At 40.1% G+C, this 19103-nt stretch overlaps 1 protein-coding gene across 1 annotated transcript; it reads right to left on the bottom strand.

Moving 5' to 3' along the window:
• Window positions 1-1209: 1209 nt before the first annotated feature.
• On the bottom strand, window positions 1210-14404 carry LOC131685356 (uncharacterized). Its single transcript, XM_058969021.1, has 7 exons — window positions 13203-14404; window positions 3941-5020; window positions 3588-3887; window positions 2939-3531; window positions 2702-2873; window positions 2447-2644; window positions 1210-2379 (listed from the first exon to the last, which is right to left on the bottom strand). The coding sequence occupies exons 1-7, from the start codon at window positions 13504-13506 to the stop codon at window positions 1832-1834; spliced, it is 3195 nt and encodes a 1064-aa protein (XP_058825004.1). The 5' UTR covers window positions 13507-14404; the 3' UTR covers window positions 1210-1831.
• Between the last annotated feature and the right edge of the window lie 4699 nt (window positions 14405-19103).

Raw genomic sequence — 19103 nt, 5'->3', positions numbered from 1 at the left:
CTTTTCGAAGATGGATTTGCCCAGAAGCTGTTCATCTAGCAGAATTGTTTGCTTGATTGTTTGGTTTATGAAGGTGTGATTCTAAATCATCTCGCAAGGAATTTTCGGCTGCGGGCTGAAAATAAACCCCCAAAAGACTAAAGAGACAATGGACAGTGGTAACGTGACAATAAAGGCTAGTGCAGTGTTTTCGAAGTGAGTGTGTAGGAATAATTTTGCTTTTTTGTCTTCCACCTTGTCCAATTTTTGAAGACTGCACGTACCGAGGCGAAACTTTCACCATTGAATCACGTTTATTTTCAAAAAAAAATCGCCACCACAACATTCCAAATCCAACAAATAAATGCGCTGCTACGAAATAAATAATATGTCCGAATTTTAAGTGAAGCAAACTTTTTTATCGTAAAAGACCTTTTGGTTGCTGTGAGTCGCGAAGGGTATGCCAGTAACTTTATTGGCGGAAAGCCTGAAAATGACTGAAAGGTTTCATTCTCGGATTTAATTTGATTTGAAAATTATTGAAATATGTCGATTTGAGACTAAAATTAAGGACATTTGAGGTAAAATAAACTAAACAAAACAAACTGTCCCTTAACATAAGGACGGTTGGTAACTCTAAAAATACTAGCATTGAAATCAGCGTTTCAAATAAACCACACATTTCACTCCAAGTGTGTGATGTGTGTGATGATATGTTACTACCACCTATTGTAGCAAAACAACCGTTTTATTGCAATGACCTGCTCTTACATTACTACTTGTTCAATCTTTACCCATTGATCATAGTCAGCTAAACACTGTATAAAGGGCCAAAAAGGAGAAAGGTCCGTTGGGCAATTCGCTTACTCGAGAGTAGGTAATCACTTCGCTTATACGGTCCAGGGGAGTGTTTAAGAATCGCCTTCCATTGTTTTTGTTTAGATCTCAAGAGTCAACCGTAAAGAAAGCCATTGTATTGTATAGCATTCCCAATAGGTGGGGAGAAGAGGCATTTCCACTCTCCCTGTCCAAATTGGCATTTCCACTCTTCCTGTCCAAATCATTTCAATCGGAAGCTCTGGTGGTCCCTCCCAGTCCCAATATATTGGTATGTTGGTCGAACCACACATTTCACTCCAAGTAGCCTTTTTCCAAAGGAGCGGTGTAGACAAATTTTAATCATTGTTATGCACGTTTCTGGGAGTAAATAAAAAATCAGAGCAATCCAAGTAGTTTTTTTTCCTTCCCATCTTTATTCACACCTGCGTCTATCAAATCCAATTTTTACAATCATTCATGTTCACTATTATTTATTTTGCTCTTGTTACACATACCTATAAATAAAAATATGTTAGTCTTAGTAAAAATAAATATATGGATGTATTTTCTTTCATTCAGTTTCATGTGTTTCATAAAACATGTTTATTGATGCATTGCTCTAGTCTAGTTATTAATTTTAAACACAAGTTACCCATCAACAATTTTCCCCACCGTTTTATAGTATCCATTTGATTGATATAAATAAGTTGTGATTGGATTGAAGTCAATTTGGTTGGTCCAAATAAATGAACCACTCGTTCCCTCTCCCACCATCTCCAGTAGATCATCACTCATTAACTTTACATATGTAGCAGTTTGTACATGGTTTACGATCAAAGAGGAAATCCTAGGTTTCTACATTCGGGTGTAGTTTGGAAGAGATACGAAAAGGGCTCAAGGAAGCGTTTGTTAGGATGAGTTTCTACCAGTAGAATGATGCGGATCTAGTTGTGCTACTACTTTCATCGTGTGCAAGTCGCTGAGGTTGATCTTCCGCGGTGCCTCAAATCATCTCACCCTCTCCGCCCAGATCTCAGTAGGTACCGCTGCCGGCATTCCCCATGTACTCGGTCCATCTTTGCTGATCGTAGCTGTGCAGCTTGGAACAGACCTCCCGCGAAGGATTCAAATTCGCACCACAGGAACAGCCAATCTCCAACCGGGTGACGATAATCTGTGTCTCGAACTTTTGATAGCTGGGTTTCAGGTCGGGAAGTCTCGATTTTAAACACTGCTTTAGGAACTTCTTCTCCAGTTGTATCAGATCATCACTACTGAAGGTTCGATAGGCTGATAGCTTTTCCTGTACGCAGGATAGGTCCTGTTCAAGAAAAAGTGGTGGATACGTTTCCGATTCACGGATGTTCATAACAAAAACGTAATCGATGGTTGGGTTGACGGCAGAAGTGTTAAGCGATTTGAGCAGAACTCCGGTTGAGGCGATCGACGGAAGAATATTCTCGTTCGGGGACGCTTGTGGTGCAGTTGGCATCGGTGTGCTTGATGGTTGTGAAATGTTTGTCTTAGGTTCTGATTGGCGTTTTTCTTTTTTGTTGTAGTCGAAGTTAAGAGAATTTATATCTGAAATAGAATAGGATAAATCAATCAATCTGTTTCTGAGTTAGTGTTAGAACGTAGATTATCGAACCATTCACTGCTTCCTTGGCTTCCTTTTCCATCTCCAGATCCCATAGGGTTTCCTTGGAACCTTTAGGGCTGCTCTCGTTTTCTTTTAGCTCTTCTAGTATCTCATCGTTTAGCAATACTTTTTTGACGATCTGAGAATTTGGATTGGTCTCGTTCAACGCATCCGCTTCGAGAGACGATTCACGCAGGTCTACTTCATCTGTACAATATTCGTCCCTCAGAATGGAAAGTCGATATCTAAAAGTATTGTACTCACCGAAACCTCCAAATTTGCTCCTAACATCCCTTCCCCCAGAGTATCTGGTGTCACTATTACGGTAGCGTGGCCGTTGATATCTGCGTCGGTTGTCCTCATCGTTAATTGCGCTATAGTCGTAGTCTGTTTGAGGCGGCGGAACCGGTATTTGGTTCTGAATGAATGGATTTCTCTGCAAATTGTCGAAAGAAAGATGGTTTATCTATCCAATCAGAAAAAATAGATTATTATACGAACCGGGTCTGTATCCATTTGATCGTAAGGAAGATAAATATATGGCTTCTCGCCTTCAACGTTCACCAAATCTTCGCCATCATTCGCATTGTACGTGTACTTTTTGTAAACATTATTCATATTCATCTTTTCCTTACGCTTGTGTTCCTCTTCGACCTCAAGAGTTTCAGGTATTCTGTTGGAGCTCAACATGTGTTCCCGCAATTTCTGCTTTCTAGCCTCACTGGCGACCTTTTTAGGACCTGTCATTACAACACCCACATCACTGGTACCCGCTCCGGTTTCTACACTACCCGGGGCACTGTGTTGGTCCAGTTTCTTATCCATTCGAACCTGGCCCTGTTGGGTATCGCTAGCTTTCTGGCCGTCATCCTTTCCCTTCAGCTTCATCTTCGGATGCTTGATCGGTGCTACGTACTCCTCACGCAATCGCTGAGTCTCGGTTTCGTTCAGTTTTACCACTAAATCATCCGTAGAGAAGATGACCGCACCCGGTGGTTCCACGTGTCGATTAATCGCGTATAGTTTAAGAACAGATGACTGGTTGTACCGGAGCATGCATGTATCCGCCCGGGATTGTTGGATAATGTCACTCTCTGAAAAATTCAAAAGAGTTACCGAATCAATGAACTGAAAAACAGCAACTGCGCACCTGGTATAAATTGATATTCTTCGGTTGTTTGCAGTTTGTCTCTACACTGAATCTGCCAATGTAGGAAAAAGTCGCCTCCCCCTGTTTGGGATATCGTTATTCCACCGAGTAAACTGTTTGGACCTCCTGAATCTTTCACACTCGTGTCCAGGAAAGGTTGTCCATTTGTTCCATTAAGAATCGTAGTCTGCGAGTAGTAGTAGATCGGAAAACCTGGGCCCGTGTTGTATTTTACCATGAAGTCAGTGACGTTGTCATGGTCAAAGTGTCCAGGGACGATCGAGCTGACACTCTCCGAATCTGAAATTGCAATTTTAAGTATGTACTCAAGCATTATATAACTGAAACATTACCTGGTATTGTATAATCCCATAATTGTGTCTTATTCACCCCGTCAAAAGCATAAACAGTAGAGTTGAACGAGCTAACGACGATATCCTCAACCGAATCACCATTAAGATCCGACAGTACAGCCGGGACCATGAATCCCGATAAATCGATGCGTTTGATTGGCTCGAAGTCCTTCTCATCCGTAAATTTCATCAAACTCTCCTGTTTCAACGTATAGATACCGCCAGGTGAATTCTGTCCTCCAGTGACCATCAAAAATTGCTCTGTACCGTCCTTACGCACTAGAGCTTGGATCGGAACAAACATTTCTTCCCGGTACGGCGTAGGAATGCTTTTCAGAATGATTCCAGTAGCTCCAGAAATTAGCTTTATGTGACCTCCGTGAGCCCGTTGTGTTTCCTCAACGTGAACCGCCAAAACATCGCCGATCCCATCATTATTCAAATCTCTCACCACATTAATCGTGTACAAATCTATGCTAGTTTCGGCGTAACTCTCCAGATCCGAATAATCCTTCAACTCCCAGAGAATGTTTCCGTTCTTACCATCGATTGCCAGAATTAAACCCCCTCTACCAGCCGCCACGCAGTCACTCTGCCCGTCCGAATTGATGTCGATCGCGCATTTCAACGAAAAAATCGTAAACGACGTCCACCGCTGCCACAAGGTGTTCCCATTGATACCATTCAGCGCCATCAACCCTCCGCCGCACATATCAGTCAGTCCCGTTTTCAGTGAAGTGCACCTTGGAATAAACCCACGCGCATCATCTATCATCTCATCAATCCCGTAGCCAACGATGACGTCTTCTACCGCATCCCCGTTGACATCCAGCTTCCGCAGCGGACTCTCACTGTTGACACGTGCTACCACGCGGGTCCACACTTTCTGCACCGTGATTTGCGTACATGGGACTACCTCCCGCGAAGAATTGCCGGCATCCGTTCCGCTATATAGCAAACTGTTGAACTTATCTCGGATAACGTCACTGCTAAATGAGGATTCCTTGTGGAACCAAACTCTAATCTTCTGCAGCGGAGTTGGGAAGGCCGTTAGCAGCAGCGCCGCTAAAACGATTAGTCCTGGATGGAAGAAAGTCGGTAAATGTGTAATCAATGTGAATACTGATTGTGAAGGATTGTATTGATTGCTAGATTCAACAGAACATGATGAAAATTTTTGATCGCCGTTATTGTGAACTACACGGTATTTCTCGGTTATTTTAAAACACTGGAAACTATCATCAATAAGGGCGCCATTTAAAAGCAAGTGTTTAGTAGCTTCCGTTTAGCACAAAACTTAGACTGAAATCAAAATGGATGGTATTTAAAAGAGGTTAGTCAGTAGATGACCGAAATTAACGATTGACACCACTGTAAAAGCCAAGATCACGAATTACAGTTCCATGAAACACTTGAAACATCAATATGCAATATGTGAAGTGTCGATTACTATCACACTAAGCCAGCCAAAAGTTGTTCAGTAATTTCCTTTGACGACTTGCACAGTAAAGTAAAATTTTTACTGAACTGTCAGCAAATTGTTTACAAAATTGCAGTAAAGTTATCATTTTTTAACGATTTTCAGTAATTTTGCGAAGAATTTGTTGAAACCCGCAATATTTTTAACTGAATTTATCAGCACTTCTGTTATTTTCGGTACATTAAAATTATCCAGTAAATGATGGTTCGGCACAATTGTACCAACATTACCGAGCCTCGTCAAAAACTTACAAAACAGGTACAGCAAATCATCTGTCAAGTCGCCATTTTCAGAGAAAACTGCTGACTGACCAGTATTTTTTGACGTTTGGATAGAACGGATTGCGGAGAGTTCGGTAACCGAATTGTTTTACTGAATTGATTACCGAACGGTTTGCTGTTCAAAACCCCAGCAAAATTTTACTGTACCCAGTAATTCAAATTAAGTGTGTACAAATTAGCAGAACATGGAAATTTATTATTGAAGCCATTTTGAAATCTAAAAGCTGCCATCAATATGGATGTCATTTGACACGAGTGGTTCGTAGATGACAAAAATTGATGATTGAAACCATTTTGGAATCCAAAACGCTGCCGTTAATATTTGAATTTGTGTTTAAAAATTTGACATATCTTTTCTCAGTGTTTCCAATAAAGGTGAATTTTCAACGTTTCTTCATTCTCTCCGTTCCGGTCATTCTTTCTCTGTCTGTTTTCCAGTGGACACGTTCATAAAAAATCCTTGAAAAAGGTAAAAAAAACAAACACTCACGTCCAAACAAGGAATATATAAATTCCATCAACGGCTGGATTTGTCGTTAGCATCTGCCGATAGGCTTTGAGGGCATAAATCAACATGCCCCTCCATAGCTCTTTCACTGCCAAAAGTCTGGCGGCGACTAAGTTAGAAAATGGGGCAAAAAGTGATAATAAATATCTCAAGCCTTGAGCGCAGTCCACTGGACCAAAAAATAGATAACGAGAGAGATTTGGCTCGATCGATGAGAGGAAGAGGTGACGATCTGCTTAGAGGAGACAGTGGGGGTCCATAGGTCAATTAGGAGGTATTGGAGGCTGCGGCGGTGATCACGAAACTGTTGGGAACATGTGATGGCATCATCACAGTTCCTCGATGGCGGAGTGGTTAATGCAGTCTCAGTTGGATATTTTCACAAATTGGTGTAAGGTTAACAGGATGGAGTTGAATCCCGCTAAATGCTCAGTTATCTCCTTTACCCGCAAACATTCTACCATCAAGTTCGACTATAATATTTCACAGACTATTCTTAATCGAAAATTGTCCGTCAGGGATCTGGGAGTTCTGCTGGACTCCAAACTGAATTTTAAGGAACACATAGATTACACTGTTTCCAAAGCATCTATGCTCCTAGGGACCGCGTTTTCGATCTCGATGGCAGATGGCACATTAGTCGTGAAGACACTGGCGAAGTAGCTCGCTAATTGCAGCCGTCGTAGTCGCTACTTCGCCATCATTGTAGACCATCCTAGACGGAAGACTCGTTTCCTTTCTCTTCATATTAACAAAAATCCAGAAGCCCGTCGGATTTCGTCTGAACGATCACACTGGAAGCTTCACTCATAGAAAAAAAAATGGAAACCGTGCTTACTTAATTTAGTTCGTGGAAAGCCATCCCGTCCAGAAGTACACACTTAATTGAGCTCGGCAATTTCTGGCACAGTCGAGTAAGCAGTAAATGCTCATACAGATATCTAGGAAAACTGTAATTTGTTTGCTGATTTTCAGTGAAATATGTCCCGTGTCTCAGCAAACAATTGACACTTTTACTGAGATCTCAGCGAAAAATGATTTTGCCGAGTGCTCGGCTGTTCACATCACGTCAAAAGTTGCAAAAAATACTGAGATTTGGCAGAAAAAATTAAGCGTGCCAGCGGCTGGCAGGATTTGTTGTCGAGGATAGCGATTTTATGCTGTTACGAGCGCCTCGATCAGCACGATAAACCGCGTAAGAATCCGCAAAGAGCTGCATCGATGTAGTACGATCATCAAGCCAAGTTTCTGTCAGATCGTAAATATCGCAGTCACCGTCAACAGCAGCCAAGTACAAGTCCTCGATTTTCGTTCTTAGCCCTCTGACATTTTGGTAGTACAACCGCAAATCGTCAGCGCCACGTGCCAAGCGTCCCGACATATTGCAAGGATGTGACGTACCCGATGGCATTCTAGACACCAAAAGGTTTTCAGGGAGCTGATCGTCATTTAAAGCGTGAGACAAAAGAGTTCAGAAGTGGTGCGCGATGTTACATGCGTACATACATGCACACATGCGTTAGGCATAAGTACGTTAGCCATACATACGTTAGGCATAATTACATTAGGAATAACGCTAAAAATATAAAAGTAATCGCAAGGCTTTCGTTATTATAGAGATATCAATCCTACACTTGTTTTTTCGGGTTTAACGAGAGAATACAAAATGAAAGATACCATGCGACATATTTACCCCTTGTAACTGTAGGTTTTTTTTCTATTTTTACGTGGACGAGATGAAGAAAGTATCGCTTGATTTAAGTCACCAGTTGGGTACAAGCACATTTCAAGCTTATTGTATAACCAATACAGTTGCATCCAAATATTTTAAAAAGGCAAATAATGAACAAACATTAAGTTTTTGAGCCTATGGAAATTGCTATGTACAGCATCAGCCTTAGGCTACAGATTTTACGTTTATGACGAAACCTTTTTCGTTTCGATACCTCGTCACAGTACACGAATCAACTCTCTCTCGTATCAGACAGGTAGCACTATTTTGATGGCCTCGAGCAGAGTTAAAAATATTCAAATTCATTGAATGAAAATTGATCATATTCAGCCGCATTCATTTTCAATATTCAATGACGCAGTTGAAAACGTCGAACGAACAAACCGCTCATTCATCTATGCAGGTTTTCATTCGGCTCCGATTATTATACGAAGCGACCGTGCAGCAACGACTCAAATACATCAAAGTAGACCCTGGCACAATGTAAGCGATGATGTTTGTTGTTTCATATGCTTTATCGGCATTTGAAAACATTTTCCTAGATAATTAGTGTAATGAATATATTGTACGATAATCAACTGAATGAATAAGATGGATAGTTGAATGAATATTTTTTCTGTTCACCGCGAGTCATAACAGGTTCATTTTCAGCCGTCAAAAAAAAGCTTCGATTATTTTTAACCCTGGCCTCGAGAATATAATCATTGAATTTAATTATATAGGAGACAATCAATATTGAAGCAGCAATATTCTTATATTCGTTGAATAAATAATAAAATGCATCATTCTTTCTTTCATGAGCTGTTCTTCAAAATCACATATTTTCTTCTTGGACATGTATGTATGCACCATACATGTATGTAAGAGCTAATCAAAGTTGATGTGCGTTTTTCGTACCTTAAGAGGTTATATACAAAGTTGTAGCGATAAAATGAGCTAAGCTCATAATTTTTCTTGAGGGTATTCTGCAAATTTTATTTGAAAAAGCGAAATACAGTTCGTTAGAAGTACTATCAAAGATAGAAAAAACAAGTTGAATTGCAATTCTTTTACAAAATTCAAAACTTTTTGAGCGACTTAGCGGAATCTCACAATTAATCTTCTTAAGACAGACAGGGCCGGCGGAATACGTGGGTAGTATGGGTAGTACTACCCACTCGAAAATTACCGAGGAGGGAATTACCCACTAGAAAGTTTGGAACAAACAACAACCTGAAATTAACCACGTAGTGTCTCGCGAACAAAATGCATGCGTCCAATATTCTCGATGTACAACAATTGCATATTAAACTTGCAGTTTTTTGACAAACAGAAAATCATTGTCCGGACATCATGAACGGGATCGCTGACAGACTTCTAGGTAGCATGTCAACCAAAAAAGGAGAGATAAATAAATTCGGATATCTATCGAGGGTTTAAAAATGTGTGTATGAGAGACATACAGGATCAGGTAACTGGTGCTAGAACACTAGGGGCACGACCAGACAACATGTTTAATGTTGCGATAACCGTCACCACAAGCGCAGAGACCGTTCTCCCCGACCCCAATACTCTGAAGATGCGTATTCAACGTACCATTTGACATGATCCGATATATCACCCAAAGAAATTCACGACATTCATTCATCCGCTTTAACCAAGGTTTGCTGATACCTTTCGGATTCCAAAACTTCCATTGCCCCATAAATTTTCAAGCGTCGTCTGATAAGATATACTGAAAAAATCGTTGAAGCTACGCGATCTTTCTTAAATATCTCCTTCTAATGCCAAAGAGTCCGCCTTCTCACTACCCGGAATGAAGCAGTGTGAAATAACTCAAACTAATATTTTTATCTGGTAATCTGGTACGATTGTTCGTTTCGTCTGAATCAAGCCAGTCAAAACGTTCTACGCTTCCACCGGAGAAATTTCTTGTTTTGATTCGATTGTTTCGGATATAGTGGACGCGTAACTCTTTGAATCAATGGGCACACTAAATATAGCGAATATCATACGTTAAGATAGATCGGTTATCATCGTGAAGACAAGCCCATAGCATACCGTGGAAGTTAAGGGCACCTAGAACCAGCTGAGGTGCGAGGAGTATGGAAACAATATAAACAAGTCTTTGCCTTTGATTCGGAGTTGACATGCGACAACTTCAATACATCATGGTACCGAACAAAGGCTAATCCTATTGAAATAATAGCACATTTTGATCCCTAAAACGCTTTTACATAGTGTTTTTGCGGCTCTGACGAAAAATGTTGAAATTGTGGAAGATCTACGTCGATAGTTAACTAGATTTTCTATAATGTAAATACATTGTGTAAAACTTTGCAAAATAATAGGAGTGACGCACTCATTTCGGTTTTGTAACAGCACCCATCAAGAGACACTTTCAGGCGTTTACGAGAAATCTCTGGAGAGGAAATGATTCTCCTGCTTCGGCACATTACAAGTTGTTCCCTCAATGGGATTGTCAGAATCTCGCTCTTTAGTGAGCGTAGAAATTAGTCGTGGCCGGTGGTGTAGCCCTCTTTAGCATTTCACGCGTGTTTTTTGAAAAGGGCCAATAAGCATACTGTCAAAATTCACTTTGAAGAGAAATTCCGGACAAACCATTAATCGCAGATTATAAGTCATAGTAGTAGACGAAAGAGAAAACTTTTTCCTTTCATAAATTGTTCACATCAATTCTCGGCGAGTTACGGTTTGTCCGGAATTTTCTCTCAAAGTGAATTTTGACAGTATGCTTATTGGCCGTTTACAAAAAACACGCGAGATTTCTTCTTGGAGTGGACCTCAAAAGAATGCTTCAATGTTATGTGTTCGTCTAATTTATATGTGGGATATGTCAACCGTTCATGCGGAGTTTCTCCACAGATGGAAAACTTTTCACGATTCTCTCCGCATTTTCCACTCCGGGCCTTGTTTCTGCAATGGGTAACTGTATAACCCTATTGTTTGCAACGTCGGTAGTTCATGCACAAAAAGGCGAACAGCTGGACGAGCCCCGTTCAAAAGAACAAGATTTGGAAGAACAGATTCGGCGAAAGGCTTGAAATGAGGCCAATAAAGAATAAGTTGTTTTCTTATACTCCTCGATTGTTGCTTAATGCAATTGCTTGCAAATCAGAATTTTCACTGACAATCCCCTATTTCGCACTTAAGGCCCCTCCCGGAGACTACACCATCAATCTCTACTTCCCGGGCGGGTACGTATACAAATACTTAGTTAGATCACACGATATGGTACGGAAGTAGACCGTCCAAGGGCTGGTTGTATTAGATGGATATGGTTTGTATTGTAAAGGAAACTTATCGGCATTATTTTTGTAATCGGAGAAATATTCAAATCGTTCTTTGTCAGGCGTCGGAGATACCTCTCCATTAGTCAGTATTATCATGCGGGCTTCAATATCCACCAAAGAAGGTTCTTTCACAGGGAATGCAACGAAATTGAAAAGAATCGAGTGATTGGTACTTAGCTATACAAATATTCTATGTAGTATCAGTAATCAATAAACACATTTTCGCTAAGCCGTCGGTCATACAGACCGTTAACCCTAGAACGTTGCGCTGGGGTACACGAGACGAGAATTCGGCATTCATTGACCTGGGACTCTAACCATAATTCAAATTAGAGTTGCTAGTAAGAGTAGGAAAAGGTGGTATAGCCAGTTTGCTTATAGCCTTCGTGGAAGCAGGTGTCAAAGTTGGCGTGGGGTACATTTGTACCCCAGTGTACGGTTGCCGTTAGTGTTTCGTCAGATTTCGTGCTGTCATATATAGTCGTTTTTCATCATTTATTCAATTTTACTTTATTTTGAAGTAGAAAAAATCATTCTCATTTTTGCTGATTTTTATTGATTTTTTATTTTTAATAGTTTTTCAAAACAATAACTCGCAAGTATAATTTTCGCACAGTAACTGCTATATTAGTAACGTTGTGTATTATCAATGTATTACTGGTCAGAAATATTTTTTCATTTAAATTTCGACCCCATTTCGTGGCATTTTCCAAAAACTGATTTTTAAATTTCCTTAAACACTCAAATAATTGCATATTTTTAAAAATATCGAAATTCCATTTTATACCGTTTCTAGAACATTCTTTCAACTTTTAGAATCATTTGTTTTTTTCAAATCGGTTGAAAATTCGCAAAGTTATAGTAATTTTTATGAAAAAAGTTAAAACCGCGATTTTTTCAATTTTTTTTTGTTCAATCCAATTTATGTATCATTGATTCAATAATTCCGTAGTTTTACTCACACAGCTGTTTTCGCAATAAAAAAACGATGAAAATATTTTATTATACATTTCTTTGGTTTGCATTTCTACCTGCGAAAATTGCGATCAAACGCGTGAGGTACATTTTGTACCCCAGTGCTACGTTCTAGGGTGGAAAACGCAAGGGCGACGTTCTAGGGTTAACAAAGCGTGTTTCCAAATGAATACAAACTATTATCGGGGAGATTTCATTTTCACTTACATACGTCATGTCTAAACTTTCATCAATACGAGTAGAAATTACTCCTAACCTTACTACCCACTTAGGAAAAAAGTATTCCGCCGGCCCTGAAGACAGATGTCTTCCGTTTAATTCCACTATATTAATAATAATGAAAAACAATTGCTTTTCATCATCAATCAGATACTAGTATTTCAAATGTTACTTGTAGTCTTCTTCAGTGTTCATATCAGTCTTAAGAAAATTGCTATTTTATTCATTTGGAATTTATAGGTTGTACGCAAGCTGAGTTTCCGCATATCACGCATTCGGTCTGCTTCTTTTATTTGAGTTCAGATTTATTCAAGTATATACAGTAAAATAAAATGTTGATCGAGTTTGATCATTTTTGTAATTTTGTTCACTACAACGAAGGTAATTATGTTTATAATCCTTCACTTCTTGCCTTCTAAAAGTTTGAACTTGTTCAGAAATTGAGGCCTAATTTATACCTACTTCTAGTCCACACCACTAAGTTCAGTTTATCTTTATTACAGTCTGGAAAGGAATAAAGACTGTACTTTGATTCAAACTCAGTAAAGATTTAATTTATAAAATAATGTATGTAAATGAAAACGGGACTCGATTCCATCACATCCGACGATTATCATTTATTGCTCTACTAACAAAACGTTTCACTAGAAATATTGCATCTTGAAAACTATACGTTTCTTTCATCTATTCGTATATGTCCTTGAATCTGATATTGACGGCCAAAGGTAAAACTTCGTTCCCCACGGACCCCTTCTATCGCTACCCCATACTCACCGATAAGTACCGTAATAGCCGCCAATCCATAGCAAAACGGCTCACAACAATTCCAGCATCGCCTTCTTCGGTACTTTTTCAAAATCGGACTCGACGTTCCGCAACTTGTTGATTGACTGTTCTTACCCCCTCGATTTCTCGGTGCCATCAGAGGTCGCTTCGCTCCACGATCCTCGTATGTCCGGCAGGTGCGACCGTCCCGGATGAATACCTCATCTTCGACATCATCGCTCAGGTCCTCGTCCATGCTGAGCGAGACGCTGTCCCGTACCACCAGCTTTTCCGATGGTTGGTACGGTTTCATTTTTTTGCGGATAAGCTCCAGCGTAGTCGCGGCAGCCACCTGCCTCTGGTCCGGTCTAACAGACGAAAGCACCAGCTGGCCTATTCGACCTTCAGCTCCCACTATGCCACACAGGTTCAATGCAATGTTCACCGAGTCGCAATTTCCGCACTCAACCCCAAACGATAGTAAAAGTCACTAGTTTGCAATCGCTCCCCCGCACTTACTCTTTTGTCTTACTTTTTTTTGTGATAATCCCTTCTCAAAGGAACTCCGGATGAAAACTCAATTTTCTGCTCCAATTGCGATGCACCAGTTAATTACCACAGTAGGCCTTTCATCGTATAGCCCTGTGCAGCAAACAATCAACCCAAGACAGGAAAAACACAATTTTCACAAAACATATGTGACCACAATTTGCCACTATAGGAATCACGAAAAAAGGCTCGTCGTGATCGTGTATGATTGGCTTCACTTGCCAGAGCAACCACCTGCTAGTTCTCACTGTTATAGATGCTAATTAGTCAGCGAATCGATCGAAAAAAACTGAATGGCAGATATGAGCTCGGAAAACAACATTACTTTCCCTACCATCACTTATCGCGAACACTACACTCTGTAGGTTATTGGGGTTTTCAACATTTCACCTTTTGTGCTTCAGTGCGCTCGGTAAGAATGGTGTATATGGCAAATGCCAGAAGGAGTCACGTAGCGAGCAGGAAGTAGGTATGTAGGTATATTGCGAACAGTTGAAATTTTCACCACTCGACTAAACTACCAACCACAGTTTATGTTCGATGGCAGGCTAAGGAATGTTTCTTGGTGGAGTTCTAAATATATGCAACGATTCACCACCCTTTGGGGTGGAAGGTTTTGAATGGGGTCGGAGGGTGTTGTTTTCGCTTTATGCACATGTTGTGATTGTTGCACATTTCGGGGGGTGACAGTGCTGTGTTTATTATGATTTAAACATTCCAGCCGTGGGCGAGCACTGCGCATGTGACCATCTGGTTAGGGGAGATATATAGAGATTGTTACACGAATACATCGATACAAAAGGATGACAGATAGCGTCCGTAAGCTTTCCTTTCGATTATTCATAGATGGGGTTGATTTTTAGCCAGATGTGTGGATTCAAAGTTGTTTTATAATTATGACCCAAATTTTATTATTTCTTGTCACTACAAACGGATGAATCTGATAGACCAAAGCGATTTGTATAACTACTGATATCATAATATGAAAATGTAACATTTAACTCATTTAGTTGCATTTGTAACCAAACTATTTGCAAATCAATTTTAATTACCTTTGAATAGCCTTTTAAAGGTACAATCGTGAGATAATGTTTTGGAAATAACTCGAGTTTGAGTTACGTCCACTAAAAACCATTAAAATTACAATCATATTTTAGCTGATAATTGATACGAAGGATATTATATAGAGTTTACCATTTCATCATATCTTTTAAACCATTTCCCGCGCGTGATGATTTGTGCAATTTTATAGTAATAGTTTGCTTTAACAAATTCGAAATGGTTCTTGTAACTAATGAACAGGGCATAAATTAAGCTGTTTTTTATGTATAATACATCACAATTTGTTCTACTATCATTTCGTAATTATGAAAATGTTGAAAACACGATTTTTTCGTTTGTCTCTCGCGAGTAATGGGTTGCAGAAACAACACATCATATAGCGGAATTACAGAGGTTTCAAAGGAACTTCCAGCTCAAACCCAAACCCGTTGATTATATTGATAAATTATGCATACGTCGACTTACGGTTAATAATTAGGAAGGCGTAGCTAAGTATGATAACAACTCTATTATTTGTAACAAGCGCGGTGCCGTCTGTACCGTGTTGGGGGATACTTTAAATTAATGGCTCAACGTTGCGTGATTGGGGCCAATTGAAAAATTGAATTTTGGAAGCAAATTCGAGATTTGAAAATAGTATTTAGTTTTTGGCAGTTTTTTTTATTCAATTCGTTTATTTGAAGGCACGTTTACGTTACATTTTAAATTTCTTAAAACTAGGAGGTTACACATTTAAATAATATTTTATTTTTATATAATGAATCTAAAGACATTTTGCAGCTAACTTATACATATACAAGAGGGGATAATATAATATTGGTAGGATTAAGGGGGTGGGGGTCATTTTGTGTGTTTTTTGTATAGCAATGCACTTTAGGATTTTTAGAACGTAGATTATTGGAGCAATTAATTATTAACTAAGCGGAACATTTTACAAGCATATTAAAACTAGAAATAACTAGAGGAAAGGTGGTTCAATTTTATTAAGACTAGTGTTGATTAATTAGGACTATTTTTAAGTAGTGGTACTGTTGGGCATTTCTTAATCAACTAAAACTAGAGGACAGAGGGGCACATAAGTTTTTGTAAGATATTCAAGGGGAGGAGGGGAGTGAAGTCCTACATCTGTATATCAGAGACAGGGGAAAGGCTGACAGGGGGGGGGGGGGGGGGGGTTCAGACATTAATTTTAAGTTTCCGGTATCGGGAATCAACGGTAAGGATTACAGAATCGGGCGGTACTCATCAGGATGCATCATGTATTGGAATGCCGAGCGGTCTTCCTCGAGCAGGCAGGAGTTCATCCAGACGATTTCGTAGTACGCCTCAGATGCGGATCGGCAACACACCGCATTGCGCATATGATGTTGTGCTGAAGGTCTCATGTTTGTTGGGTCATTCGACAGAGATGTTTTGTGTCATCTTGGAATCGCATCAAACCATCGTTGGGGTACGGTAGGCGGAAGAGGACAGAATAGTTTTATTTGAGGGTACTTTAACTCTGTGGTCATTCGTCCCTGATGCTTACAGTAATTACATTAAATATAAATAATCAATTTTGTACATTTTTAAAACTTCATTAATTTATCTTCGCTGTTCAGGTCGTTTTTCAAAGCTTCTTCGATGCTGTTATGAATGTTGGAATCTCGTCGTTCTTGGTCGTATTCCCGGCACTCAATAATCATATGTTCTACAGTCAATTGAACGCCACAGGTTTCACATTGCTCGGGTGGTTGTTTACTAAATAGATGCGAATGTGTCAATCTTGCGTGACCGATGCGTAGTCTCGATAGCGCACTCCGTTCCGTTGGATTAGATCTCTCTTTCCATGAGGTCGCAGAAGATTTGATTTTGCGGAGGAAAGTGCAACGTTCTTTAACCCAAATGTTTTCCCAGCTCGATCTAATTTCCTGGTTGACCCATGTGATGATGTCGCTGACCGGTACTAGACGGGTTGCGAACTCTTCTGTTTTACCTTTGGCTGCAAGTTTGTCTGCTTTCTCCTTTCCGGAATTTTGCAATGTCCTGGTACCCAGCATAGTGTGATATAGTGTTTAAGCATTTCTTTTTCTATTTGCTGAATCCAAGGGTGGTTTTCAATCTTCCTCCAATTAGTTTTAGAAAATTAATCTGACTGGATGCAGCCTTTCGCAACTCCCCAAGGTACGCTTTAAAGTTCAATCGTTTAATGAAAGTTACTCCCAATATCCGTGCACTGGTCACTTCCGGTATTGTTTTTTGGTTGAACTGTTGTGTTTATGTTTTCTGCACATATGTAAAATGCACGACTTTGCTGCTGATAATGAGAAACTAGTATTAGTAGCCCAATCGGATACTAGTTTAACTGCATTTTGTATTTTTTTTTTCTAGTGCTGACAGGTGCTCCCATAGCTAGTAATAAGATGTCATCCGCATAAAGAAAGATTTAGCAGGCTCAACAGCACCAGTTTTGCATGAAATGGTAGATGTTTAAGCATCACGGAACTTATTTCATCGATGCCGACTAATTTACCTCTGCTTCTGTTTATCGCCCATAGTAATTCTTGGAGTTGGAAGTCTTGGTTGAAGTCATCCTTATCATCTGGTTGTCGCTGTAGATTGTTGTTTGTAGATGCGAAGTTTCATTTTCCTTGTAGGTTGCTTGCCGTTATTCTCTGACACATTTTGAAAATAATCCCCTAATATATTTGCAATTTCGTTAGGGTTTTCGATTATTGTATCCTTTATTCTAAGAGCTGGTCTTGGGTGTGTACGTTTTCCACAAAAGGTATTTACTTTGCGCCAAATTACAGTGGAAGATGTTTACGGGTTGAAAGTGCTCATAAACTCTTCCCATGCTTGTTGTTTAACTTTCTGAATCGCTATTCGAGATTTGTACCGGACGTCTTTGAATTCTTGCAATGCTGTTTGTTTTTCGGGATGGTTTTCTTGAAGCTTCCTTAGATTCCTTAATTTCTTCCTTCGGTCTTTGATAAGTGCCTTAATATCTGAGCTCCACCATGGTACTGCTCTCTGGCCTACGTGCCCAGTAGTACGAGGGGTGCTTGCTGTTGCTGATTCCACAGCCGCTCTGTTGAAATCTTCCACAGACAGTGTGCTGTTCTGTGGGATGCGTTTGAGGATTTCCTCTTCGTACTTGCTCCAATCAGCTTGTTCTTCTATCCTTCGTCTGAGTCTTCGTAGAGAAATTGGCTGTTGTGTGGAGGCCAATATGACGGGAAAGTGGTCACTATCTCGGGAATCGCTGTCAACTGTCCAGATGAATTTATGAGCTATTTTCCTAGACTCTATCGTCAGGTCTATGGCTGTTGTATTCCTTGTTCTGCCATCGATTCTAGTGTGTTGTCCATCGCTTAAGATCATTAAGTTATGGTCGATAGCAAATCTCGCAATATAATGTCCTCTCACATTCGCTTTTTGACTACCCCAAATAAGGTTGTAGGAATTGAAATCTCCCATCAGGACGACAGGTTCTGTTACTTAAGTGAGTAAATTGGCAATGTTTTCGATAAGTTCCTGTTCGTTGGTTCTAGAAATAATGTACAATGATATAAATGTTGCGCGAATTGGGGCTTTCGTTAGGATTGCGGTTGCTTGTAGTGGTAAGTTCAGGCGAATTGCATGGTGAGGCGTGTCTCCTCTAACCCCGATGCATACTCCATGTACATCTGGTTTAGCTCCCAGTTTGAAATACCAGTCATAGGCCTTACTTGGGTATGTGCTTCTAGTTATTGTTTCTTGGAGAGCAATGATTCTTGGGTAAACGTGTTGACTAGCAGTTGAAGTTCAGTCAATCGTGATCGCATTCCGCATACGTTCCATTGAATAGCAATAGTGTAGTTTTGGTTGTTTAGTGTGATGGAGTTGGTGTCACTTTCAGGGGAGGGCGATAGGGGGTTTCCGGTGCTTCCGCTTAGAGACCATGTTGAAGCTACTGGATTCAGTGTTTTGTTCATTGTGTTGATGGTGTCGTCTGTAATGGTATTAGAATTTTTTGGGGCAGAAGCATATTCGATATTCCATCGGGTACTTGCCTGAGAAGGCATGGCCCCCGTGTCAACAGCCGCCAGTGGAGCGTCAGGTTGGCCTGGAACAACAATGGTCGGGGTCAACAAGGGGAAGTGCCTTGTTCTACACGAGCCGTCGTTCAAGCTGCTAGATGATTGTATATGACCTCCGTTGTTTGGGCATATGTCGCTGTCTAAAACGTTTAGGATTGTGTAGGCTGGCGATCGGTCCTGGTTAGTCGTTCTTATTGGTTCATATATTTCAGATTTCGTTGTGTGCTCCATTGGTGTC

Source organism: Topomyia yanbarensis, chromosome 2 (genome assembly GCF_030247195.1).
Source record: "Topomyia yanbarensis strain Yona2022 chromosome 2, ASM3024719v1, whole genome shotgun sequence".
NCBI lineage: Eukaryota > Metazoa > Arthropoda > Insecta > Diptera > Culicidae > Topomyia > Topomyia yanbarensis.
Note: the sequence above shows the minus strand (reverse complement) of the source record. Positions and strands in the feature narration are given on the sequence as shown.